At 44.2% G+C, this 12,719-nt stretch overlaps 1 protein-coding gene across 1 annotated transcript in view; it reads right to left on the minus strand.

The window, feature by feature from the left end:
• Positions 1–12,719, minus strand: part of ARHGAP44 (Rho GTPase activating protein 44) — a 142,386-nt gene that overhangs the window by 66,144 nt on the left and 63,523 nt on the right. The window contains exons 2-3 of the mRNA XM_060135668.1: positions 4,556–4,595; positions 4,081–4,185 (exon numbers count right to left, since the gene is read on the minus strand). Coding sequence (XP_059991651.1) covers positions 4,081–4,185; positions 4,556–4,595 — 145 coding nt within the window. The remainder of the gene's footprint in view (positions 1–4,080; positions 4,186–4,555; positions 4,596–12,719) is intronic.

Here is a 12,719-nt window from a genome sequence, read left to right on the forward strand (position 1 = left end):
CACATCAGGTGGTGAGAGGAGCTGCACCAAGACGGTGACATCTGAGCTGAGAATCAAACAGTAAGAAGTTGCCGGTGTGACTATTCACAACAGCGAAGACATGGAAACAACCTAAATGTCCATCCGCAGATGCATGGATAAAGAAGGTCTGGTACGTACACACACACACACACACACACACACACACACATACACACACACACACACACACACACACACACACTGGAATACTATGCAGCCGTAAAAAGAAGGAAATCATGCCATTTCCAGCAACACGGATGGACCTAGAGATTGTCATACTAAGTGAAGTAAGTCAGACAGAGAAAGACAAATACCATATGATATCACTTACATGTGGAATCTAAAATAGGACACAAATGAACTTATCTACGAAACAGAAACAGACTCACACAGGGAACAGACTTGTGGTTGCCAAGTGGGAGGGATGGATTGGGAGGTTGGGGTTAGCAGATGCAAACTATTATATACAGGATGGATAAACAACAAGGTCCTACTGTAGAGCACAGGGAACTATATCCAATATCCTGTGATAAACCATAATGGAAAAGAATATGAAGAAGAATGCATATACGTGTATAACTGAATCACTCTGCTGTACGGCAGAAATCAATACATCGTAAATCAACTATACTTAAATAAAATTAAAATAAAATCAAAGGAGGTTGCTGGCCTGAAATGCTGGGTAAGAATATTCCACGTGGAGGGTAGGTCCCACATGAAGGCTCCGCATGGATATGAACAAGGCAAGTTCAATCACAGGTCAGTGCAGTTGGAGGATGATGATGGGGGCAGAGGAGGACGGTGGGCGGGGGCAAGAGCTGAGCTCAGAGATGCAGGTGGAAGATGTACCATTACGGACCAAGGGCCAAGCTAAGAAGCTGGGATTTTGTGCTACAGTGGGAGTCCTTTGGTGGGACTGAAGCATCTGATTTCATTTTAAACACTCACTCAGGCAGTTGTAGAGACCAGATGATGAAGGGGCTGGGGAGGGGGGTCGGAGTGGAGAGCAGAGACCCCGAAGGGAACACTGCTGTGTTCAGGCAACAGATGACTGGTGCGTGGACCGGGCTGATGAACGTTAAAGCAAATGGAGCTTCTTTGGAGGAAGAGCCAGCAGGACTTACTGAAACGCACGCGGGGAAAGAGTGAAAAGTAAGGATGAAGGATGATGCCTGGGACGTAGAGCTGAGCAAGTGGGTGGATTAACAGTCCCAACCCTTCTCTGCCAGGTCCTCCTCCTGTGAGAGCTTCCAATGCTGCAGTTCCTGGGGGGGTCTTGATTCAAGGCCCCTTGTCTTCTCACCTGTATTTTCTCCCTGGGTGATCTCATGAACTCCCATGGATTCAACAAGTCCTCAAGCCAGGGACCTGGAAACCCCTCTCCCTTCCTCGTACCTCCACATCCATTCAATTGCCAAGTCCTGGTACCCTACGTCCAACATCCATCACATCTCCGACCCCTCTCCATCTTCACTGACCCCATCGCGTCCCACCTTGACTGTGCCCCTACCTGTCTAAATGGATCCTGACTTCCCCCACAGCCCCCCCGCCCCATTTATCCATTCATCACACAATCACCAACAAATCTCATCATGTTACTTCTGAATAACACGCTGGCCTCCCACGGATCTCGGGGGGAAAGCCCCGATGCTGACCATGGTGAGACCGGGTGCCCTGCCATCCCATCTCACACCCTCTCCTTGTCATTCCCTAACCTCTAGTCACTCGGGCCACCTTCACGTTGCTCAAAAATGCCGAACGCCTTCCCGTCTCTGGAAAATCCACACATCGCGCACCCTAACCTAAAAGCACTTTTATCAGTGTCAGTGCTGTCACCTTTAGCTTGTCCTTAAAGGTCACTTTGAATTTCTTTTCAGTTTGATCATTTATTCAGTCAGATGAGAATAAGGAAAGACTGCTCAGCTCAAGAAATCATGGGCAGGGACTTCCCTGGCAGTCCAGTGGTTAAGACTTCGCCTTCCAACGTAGGGGGTTTGATCCCTGGTCGGGGAGCTAGGATCCCAAGTGCCTCACGGCCCAAAACACCAAAACGTAAAACAGAAGCAACAGTGTAACGTATTCAATAAAGACTTTAAAAATGGTCCACATCAAAAAAATCTGAAAAAAAAAAGAAATCACGGACAAAATCAAGCACCTGTCATCTGTGCAGTGAAATCACTGATCTGTACATGCCTGAGCTTATTTCCACTGCAGACTTCTTCCAGGTCCACTGAAGAGCTGTCCAGTTCGTACGGTAATCACTGCACCAGTGTGGCCTGCGCCTCCTGCCATCCCGGTGCTCCCCACGCGGCCCACGTGCCCCCTCCTCTGGGGAAGTGTGAGTAACCAGCTGCCTTCTCAGTGCCAATCGTCCTCTGACCTGTCGGACCTGCCATATCGCAAGTTTGCTATCGATTCATGAGATTTTAGAAAACCTGGAGAGCCAAAAGCCTCCTATATAATTCACAAGACCCTCAATCCAATTAAAAGCTTATAAATCTGGGGAACTTGACCTTATCCTCGAGAAATAAAGCTAGCAGTCATCAACCTACCAACACCCAAGGTCAGTTTCAAGACTCTGGGGCCGACAGTCAGATGCTACTCTTGATACCAAAACATACATTCCTGTTGGCCACTTATTTTATTTTACTTTATCTTTGGCCGAAAGACATGCGGGATCTTGGTTCCCCGACCAGGGACCGAAGCTGTGCTCCCTGCAGTGGAAGCGTGGAGTCTTAACCACTGGACCGCCAGGGAGTCCCTTGACCGCTTGTTTTAAAAACAGTGCTTTCTGAAACAAAAGGACGGAAGTGGGTCACAGGCAGGCCTGGCTACAGGCCCCACACACGGACCAGCTTCTGGAGTCCCATATACGTGTTTGCTTGATGAAAGGGTTTCATGTCGAAAGCAGTATTGCAAACTCTGCCTTTAGACTGTCAGGCTCCCCTTGCTGAAAGTCCTGATAGACACAGAACTATTTCCACAGACACTTTCCAAAGCTGTAAACATTTAATTTCTACCACACGTGAGTGATTCCTGCTGGGAATATTAAGAAAGAAGAAACCAGGGCTAGGAAGAGAAAATGGCATGATTGATAGAGCAAGCGGAGCCGTTCTGGTGCTGCAGCGTGAGATGGTGGAAGGATCAGGGCACGTGCCATGATCACTTAGACAAGCGAGACCAGTAGAACCTGGGGGGCTCGGGGCGACCACCGGGAAGAGAAGTGAACAAGAACTCCAGGCCAGAGAAAATCAGACAGACACCAAACACGTCGATCATAAACTGAAGGAGGAAAGAAACCCCCCAGATTGCATCTCCCCTGTAACAAAGCCAAGCGCACAGCGAAGAATAGCTTTTCATCTCTGGTGGACTTGCGGGGGGTGGAGGGGTCAAAGGGAAGCGAATCTTCACGACTGTTCACCCCAAGGACTGCTCATTCGGTGGAGTCACACGATGCAGTGCCTTTAGTACTAATGCCCTTCTAGACAAAGACCCTGGAGCACTTTCATGCAGCAGGTTCTCTTTATTGCTTCATTACAGCAAAAACAATTTTCATAAGAGCCTTTATAGGCCTTTATAGACCTGTAACCTCCAAAACCACAGTGTAATTATCTTACACGCAGGCTCAGCGGCCATGGCTCACGGGCCCAGCCGCTCCGCCACACGTGGGATCTTCCGCACGAACCCGTGTCCCCTGCATCGGCAGGCGGACTCTCAACCGCTGCGCCACCAGGGAAGCCCTGTAATTATCTTGCATGTGATCTTAAGATACTACGGAGGCAAGTGGAAGCTATGAACAAACAGCTGGGGTAAGAGAAAGGTGACAGCCTCCCTAACGGTGGGATCTCAGCACGCCCCTGCTCTCCTCAGGCGTTGCCCCTGTCTGGGGAAGACAAGGATGGGGACCAGATCTTGCCTGGTGAGGGTAGGGGATGCTTCAGGCAGGTTAAAGGGCACGGCGAGGTGCGAGGCACTGCCACACCACAAGACAATTCTCAGACACCGCCTGGTCCGTCAGCAGGCGAGTTTCACATCCCCCAGGGCTGGGAGGGCACTTACCGAGCGCTTGTCGGCCTCCGCCCCTTGCTGGCCCTGCAGACATGCCGTGAGCTTCTTGTGTGTGCTGTGGGAGACCTGCTTCACCAGCTCCAGCCGCTTCTCCACCTGTGGACAGAGCAGTGGGTGGGGCTTCTGGGTGAGGGGAGGTCAGAAGTGGGGTCACGGGGTCTGGACAATCAAGGGACAGGACTGACTCAGGTTTCTGCAGAGACAACATCCAATGCAGGAGAAAAGGAGGGAAATCACAGACTCAGGGACTCTCTGCTAACCATGCAATCAAACGCCTTCAAATGTCTCCTGAGAAACCTCACCCGGACCGGTGTCCACAAGGCAAGGGGCTACCATAAAGGATGTGTCTCTAAATAGAGCAGATGAGCAGCAGCGGAGCAGCTTGAACAGCATCGGGAAGGGCTCGGCTGTGAAAGGGAATACGTGTCTTCGGCACCTATGAGCTACAGGCCAGCGACAACCTTACCTGAAGAAGGTCTTCGCTCAGAACTTCAGTCTTCTCTGCCCTAAAGAGAAAATGGAGAGACATATCGGTCAAAAAAACCCCTAACAAACAAAAAAAAACCTAGGAATATAGTCTCATAATTACTCTCCACTCTCTCCCCACTTATAGAGAGATTAGAAAAACAGAGACATTAATAGCAGCTATTTTTTTTGCAGCACGCGCACCTCTCACTGTTGTGGCCTCTCCCATTGCGGAGCACAGGCTCCGGACGTGCTGGCTCAGCGGCCATGGCTCACAGGCCCAGTCGCTCTGCGGCATGTGGGATCTTCCCGGACCGGGGCACGAACCCGCATCCCCTGCATCGGCAGGTGGACTCTCAACCACTGCGCCACCAGGGAAGCCCTATAGCAGCTATTTTTTAAAAATTTTATTGAAGTACAGTTGATTTACAATGTTGTTAATTCCTGCTGTACAGCAAAGTGACTCACTTCTACATATATATTCAATATATGCTTTTTCATCTTCTTTTCCATTATGGTTTATCCCAGGATATTGAACATAGTTCCCTGTGCTATACAGTAGGACCTTGTTCTTTATCCATCCTATATACACAAGTTTGCATCAACAGCAGCTATTTCTAACAAGAGAGAATATAGACAGTACTGGAATTTATTGGAACCTCAAGGAACCAGCATTCCAGCAAAAACATGGTAAACAAGATGGTCTGAGGAGTCTGCTGCTACAGCATGGAAACTGGATGGAGCACAACAAACACACTTCTTCTGTCTCCAGATTATTTTTTTCCAAGTAACAGAATTAAGTAGGTTCCCCCACCCATCCCCCTTGGTCTCCCCCAAACAAGCAAAAGTAGCTTGAAAATCTGAGCAGAGATCAACAGCAAACACGGAGACAGCACTGAGTCCTGCTGACAAATGCAAATGCCACCACTGAGATCTGGTCACCACTGTGAGCCCCCCACCCCACCCAGAAAGTGAGGGGCTGGAACCAGGGGTTAACACATTCAGGGAAAGAACTTGGATGCCGGCTGGAGTGTCCCAACCTGTTAGCAACCCCTGTCTCACATCAGAGGAGAATGCAAATCTTCTTGGAGCAAAGCACAAAGAGATACACTCAAAAACACAACAGATAAATCAAAATATAAACTAACCCACAGAAAGGAAAGAAAAAGAACACAAGGGACTTCCCTGGGTGGCGCAGTGGTTAAGAATCCGCCTGCCAATGCAGGGGACACAGGTTCGAGCCCTGGTCTGGGAAGATTCCAAATTCCGTGGAGCAACTAAGCCTGTGTGCCACAACTACAGAGCCTACACTCTAGAGCCCGCTAGCCAGAACTACTGAAGCCCGCGTGCTACAACTACTGAAGCCCACGTGCCTAGAGCCCATGCTCCGCAATGAGAAGCCACCGCAATGAGAAACCTGTGCACCACAATGAAGAGTAGCCCCCGCTCACCACAAATAGAGAAAGCCCACGTGCAGCAACAAAGACCCAACACAGCCAAAAATAAATAAATAAATTTAATTAATTTTTAAAAAGAACACAAAACAATAAAAAACAGAAAGAACAAATATAAAACAAAAAATTAAATGGCAGACTTAAGCCTTAACATAGCCATAATTACATTAAAAGTAAATGGCCTAAATATGCCAATTAAAAGATAGACTGACAGAGTGAATTGAAAACATGCAATCTATGAGAATCTCACTTCAAATATGACATAGGCAGGCTGAAGGTAAAAGGGTAGGAAAAGATATCATGCAAACATTTATCAAAAGAAAGCAAAAGTGGCTATATTAACGTTAGAGAAAGTAGATTCAGAATAAAGAAAATGACCAGAAACAGAGGAGCATAATATAATGATAAAAGGATCAATCCACCAAGAAGATGTAGCAATCTTAAACGTGTATGCACTAAACAAAGCTGCAAAAATATGTGAAGCAAAAACTGACAGAACTGAAAGGAAAAACAGACAAATCCACATAAAGACTTCAATATCCCCTCTCTCAACAACTGACAGACCAGCTAGATAGAAAACAAATCAGCAAGAATAAGTAAGAACACAGCAATTCAATTAACCAACAGAATTTAATTGACATTTACAGAACACTCCAATCAACATCAGCAGTATACACATTCTTTTCCAGTACATATACCAAGATGGGCAACATCTGGGTCCATAAAATAACTAATTTGATGTTGTTGTTGTTGGTGGTTTTTTGCCGCATGGCGTGGCTTGCAGGATCTCAGTTCCCCAACCAGAGATCAAACCCGTGCCCCCTGCAGTGGAAACGCAGAGTCCTAGCCACTGGACCGCCAGGGAATTCCCTAAAATAACTAATTTGAAAGAACTGAAATCATATACAGTGTATTCTCTTATCACTAACAGAAAGATAAGAAGAAAATACCCAAACACTCGGACACCAAACAGCATGCTTCTATTTATTATTTATTTATTCATTTAATTTATTTTTGGCTGCGCCGGGTCTTAGTTGCAGCATGCGGGATCTTCGTTGAGGCATGCGGGATCTTTCATTGCGGCTCTCGGGCTTCTCTCTAGTTGTGGCACACAGGTTTTCTCTCCTGTAGTTGAGGCACGCAAGCTCAGTAGTTGTGGTGCACATGGGCTTCGTTGCTGCACGGCATGTGGGATCTCAGTTCCCTGACCAGGGACTGAACCCACATCCCCTGCATTGTCAGGCAGATTCTTTACCACTGGACAACCAGGAAAGTAACAAATGCTTCTAAATAATCCATAGAACAGAGGAAATCTCAAGGGGGGGAAAAATGAACTGAAAATGAAAATGCAATAGATCAAAATGGTGGATATAGCCAAAGCAGTGCTGGGAGGAAATTTTATAGCACTAAAATCATATATTAGAAAAGAGAAACACGTGCAAATGAGAATCTTAGCTCCTACTGTGGCAACCTATAAAAAGAAGACCAAGAATAAGCCCAAAGCAAGCAGAAGGAAAGCAAGTACAAAGTGCATAATAAATTTAAAACAAAAATAATAATGGAGAAAAGTAATGAGACAAAGAGCTGGTTCTTTGAGAAGATAAATACAATTGAAAAAACCTCTAGCACAACTGAAAAGAAGGAAAAAGAGAAGACAAATTACCAAGAATAGGAAAGAGGAAGTATCACTACAAAATCCTGTAGATTTCAAAAGAACGTCTTTGAACAACTAATACACGTAGGTACATTTGACAATTTACATGAAATGGACTACTGTACTTAAAAACCATAAATTACAATACACTCAATATGAAACAAATAATTGAAATAGCCCTGTAACTGTTAAGAAATTGAACCTGTACTATTAAAAGTCTCAAAAAAATATTCAGACCCAGAAGACTTCACAAGAGAATTTTACCAAATGTTTAAAGAAGAATTAGCCCCAATTCTACATAATCTCTTCCAGAATACAGAAGAGGAGGAAACACTTCCCAGTTCATTTTATGAAGCTAGCATTCCTTTGATACCAAAGCCAGACAAAGAACAGTAATAAAGAAAGCTAACTATAGACCAATATTCCTCATGATATAGATGCAAAAATCCTTAACAAAATATTACCAAATATAATTCAACAACCTATAAAAAGAATTTTTCACCATGACCAACCTAGGTTTAGTCCAGGGATACTATTCCAGGGGTTTTTTAATCAATCAATGTAATTTACCATATTAATAGATCAAAGAAGAAAAACTACATGATCATATTAATCGATGTAGAAAGAGCATTTGACAAAATTCCACACCCATTCTTGGTGAAAACTCTCAGAACACACAGAAGAGATAGAAGAGAACTTCCTCAAATTGATAAATAAATCTGCGGGAAAAAAAAAAAAAAAAACCAACTCTGTAATTAACATTATGCTTAATGGTGAAAGACTAGATGCTTTCCCCCCTAAGCCTGGGATCAAGACAAGTATGTCCGTACTCAACATTCATTCAGCATAGTGCTGGAAGTTTGAATCAGTGCAATAAGGCAAGAAAAGGAAATAAAAAACATATAGATACGAAAGGAACAAATAAAAATGTCCCTATTTCCAGATGACATGCTTGTCTATGTAGAAAATGCCAAGGAATCTACTAAAAAAAAAAAATTCCTAGAGCTAATAAATGAGTTCAGCAAGGTTGCAGGACATAAGGTAAACATACAAAAATAAATTTTATTTCTATACACTAGTAATGAATACATTAATACTGAGACTAAAAATAAAATACTATTAACAACTGCTTTAAAAAATAAAATACTTAGGTATCAATTTATAAATATATGCAAAGAATGTGTCTGTTGAAAACCACAAAATAATAAAAGAAAGATCTAAATAAAGGGAGAAATACTGTGTGGATTGGAAGACTCAACCTAATAAAGATGTCAATACTCAGAAAATTAGTCATGATTAAATGCAATCCCAATCAATATTTCAACAGGATTTGTTGTAGATACAAACTGATTCTAAAATTCACATGAAACTGCAAAGGAAGTAGAAAACCTAAAACAATTTTTAGAAAGAATAAATTTGTAGTACTCACTACCCAGTTTTAAGACTTACTATAAAACTAAGTTATCAAAAGAATATGGTAGTGGGCTTCCCTGGTGGCGCAGTGGTTGAGGGTCCGCCTGCCGATGCAGGGGACACGGGTTCGTGCCCTGATCCAGGAAGATCCCACATGCCGCGGAGCAGCTGGGCCCGTGAGCCGTGGCCGCCGAGCCTGCGTGGCCGCTGAGCCTGCGCGTCCGCTGCAACGGGAGAGGCCACAACAGTGAGAGGCCTGCGTACCACACACACACACACACACAAAAATATGGTAGTGAAAGGGCAGAAAAACAAATCAGTGGGACAGAATAAGGAAAATGGACCTAGACAGATGTAAGCAACTGATTTCTGACAAAGATGCAAAGGAGGAAGAAGAGTCTTTCTAACAAATTGTGCTGGTACAATTGGATATTCATATGCAAAACTATGAACTTTGACCCATGCTTCACATCATGTACAAAAATTCACTCATAATGGCTCACGGAGCTAAATACAAAACATGAGACTATAAAACTTTTGAAGAAAACATGAGAAAATATCTTTGACCTTCGGTGAGGCGATGAGTTCTTAGAAACAACATCAAAAGGATGATCCGCAAAACAAACAAAAAATGGGATACATTAGACTTCATCTAAATTAAAAGCTTCGGGGCTTCCCTGGTGGGGCAGTGGTTAAGAATCCGCCTGCCAATGCAGGGGACACGGGTTCGAGCCCTGGTCAGGGAAGATCACACATGCCGCGGAGCAACTAAGCCTGTGCGCCACAACTACTGAGCCTGTACTCTAGAGCTTGCGAGCCACAACTACTGAGCTCGCGTGCCACAACTACTGAAGCCTGTGCGCCTAGAGCCTGTGCTCCACAACAAGAGAAGCCACCGCAATGAGAAGCCCGCACACTGCAACGAAGAGTAGCCCCTGCTCGCCACAACTAGAGAAAGCCCGCACACAGCAACGAAGACCCAACGCAGCCAAAAATAAAAATTAAATAAAAATTTAAAAAATAAAATAAAATAAAAAAGACTGACCCGAGGAAGGAGGTGGGCTAACAAGTGACGCTAATTTTAGGAAGCCTGGTATTTTGGGCCTCATCTTTGTAAATGAAAGAGCATTGTTCACTATCAAGACAATGAACACTACTATTTTCAGAGGATGAGTCATTCTACAGGATGATAGGCACCGTGTAGGTGACATCTGGGTACAAGTTATGTCTTTTCATTTTATTTTTTACACCAATAGACTAAAGCAAAACAGAGCCTTGGCAAATGGATCTAAAAATTGTGCACTGTTCTCCTGATGGGCTTTAGAAGAACAATCACTGCCACCCACAAAAATCTTGATTGTCAGCGGTGTCATACATTAGCTTGTCAGGTCACAGCAGCATTTCCCAGAATGTGTTCCATGAAAAGACAGACCCATTAGACACCCTGAAGAAAAAGGTTCTGTGGACAAATAAGTTAGCAAACACTGAAGGCTATATTCTCCATTAACAGAGCTTCATTAAAATATTAAACGCTCTGAGAAGTCCTGTAGGAAATTTAAATGGCTTAATTTTGGCTAACTCGTCATTTCCCAAATCTATAAAAATATATTTCACATAACACCAGTTAACGATTACACCCTGAGTGCTGACTATAGTTTAGGAAACATGAAGATGGAGGTAATATTCACTACAGAACATCTTGGAGACTGCTACCTTGGAGTTCTGGCCTCATCACAGAAAGACACTTGGTTGGATTGAGAGCCAAACAATGAGGACTCTCAGCTGTCATTACAGAAGTCACGGAAGGAAACAGTGAGGCTGCCTTTAACGCAGAAATAGTCTCATTACAAAACATTTCAGACAATAAGTCACCAAGTTACAACACCCAAGAAGTTGTCCAATGCTCTCAATTTGTCTATCACTGATATTTGCAGCACCTGTTGCTCTCTTTCTATTTGCAGACTCTCAGGCTGGGTCCCATGGATGTCCCCGTCTCCAGCATCTTCCCATTCGTCATTCACACTGCCTTTAGATATTCTTCCTAGAACGTCCCTTTTACCTAATGCCAAAGAGGTGCTCTGCTAAGCGCTTTACAAGCTTTCTACCACTGTTTAAAAGTGTACCTGAGATTTGTTTCAGTCAGGTAGATAAGACATGCAGACGTGGAACTGTCATGAAGAAACGTACGCTTACAGGTTCCCAGAATCAGGAGGCATGGCACACCATGCAGGGACACACAGGGATACACCAGGGCAGGTCAGGAGGCAGAGAGAGCTAGGGGACAGTGTGGCCAACAGTCTTTACTGTGGTTTCCACAAGAAGGATGGGTTGACAGAGCAAGGAAGCTGAGCAGGTTTAAAGTGGGATAATTTGAGTAATTTGGGTGGGCTCTGGGCTACGGTGGGGAGGTCCCTAATAGTCCAGCACTTGGCCCTGGAGTGATTTAGGGGCAGGAGGATACTGTCCAGACTACAGGAGCCTGAAAAGAGGTGGGTGGAGGTATGGATTCAGAATTGGTTGTTTGCATATCAAAGACGTGCTTTCAGGCAAACTGTCTGCTCTTTCTAGGAATTAGCCAGGCCTCGGAGGGGCAGTCTCTCCCAAGCCAGTGAGGCTTCAGATGCCCGAGCATCTGGAATACAGAAAACATAGTGAATACAATCACTCATTCCTTAAAACAAACCCTGGAAGGTGTTATTATCCCCATTTTTTTAAACAGGAAAATGAGGTTACTCTGAATTAAGTCATCACCTCAGTGCAATATACCAAAATATAGTCCTGGAGCTGCAACAACAGCATCACTTTCACACTTGTTAGAAATGTCAATTCTCCAGCCCCAACCAGACCTCCTGAGTCAGAAATTCTGGGAGTGAGCTCCAAAATCTGTTTTAAGATGCCCTCCAGGTGACTCCAATGCGTGTTAAGAAACACTGGTGTATGGAATAAAATCTAAGAATCTCTGCTTTGGAAAATCCTACTGAGTCAACGAATTTATCTCTTCAAGGTCCTCCAAACTGTCCCCACTGTTCTATGCCCAGGCATCTCCCGCTCTTCATTCTGGCCCCTTCCAAGAGGAGGGAGCTGTCAAGCTGCCACAATCAGACCAGCAGCAGAATTTATCAGCAATAATTGATGCTAGACTATAATGGAGCAATTCCAAAGTTCTGAGTGAAAATTCATTTCAATCCAAAAAGAAAAAAAATTATGATAACTTATCAGTCAAGTATAGAGGCAAAATAAAATCATTTTTAGAAATAGCAAAGGATGTTACCTCTCTTTCTGAGAAAACCCCTTGAGGATGCACTCCAGAAGAAATAAGGATAAAACTTTAATCAAGTAAGAAATGACAGAAATAAACCTGAGAGCAGCCAAGAGGAAATCCCAGGATGTCAGACCCGCAGGAGGCTCGGAGAGCAATAAATACAAATTCAACTCAGTGGCCCCTAAGATGAAGCGAGCAAACAAAATAACAGATGAAATGAGTAAGTTGGAAGGTATGAAGGCATATGATTCTCCCAACAGAAAAAAACAAGATAATCCCAAAGAAATTCCAGGAGAAGTACCCAAGAAAGATAGGATTCAAATATGAATCAAAAAACAAACAAATATGAATCAAAGTAAAGTGATGCATGATTGAATCATCT

Source organism: Lagenorhynchus albirostris, chromosome 20, assembly GCF_949774975.1.
Source record: "Lagenorhynchus albirostris chromosome 20, mLagAlb1.1, whole genome shotgun sequence".
NCBI lineage: Eukaryota > Metazoa > Chordata > Mammalia > Artiodactyla > Delphinidae > Lagenorhynchus > Lagenorhynchus albirostris.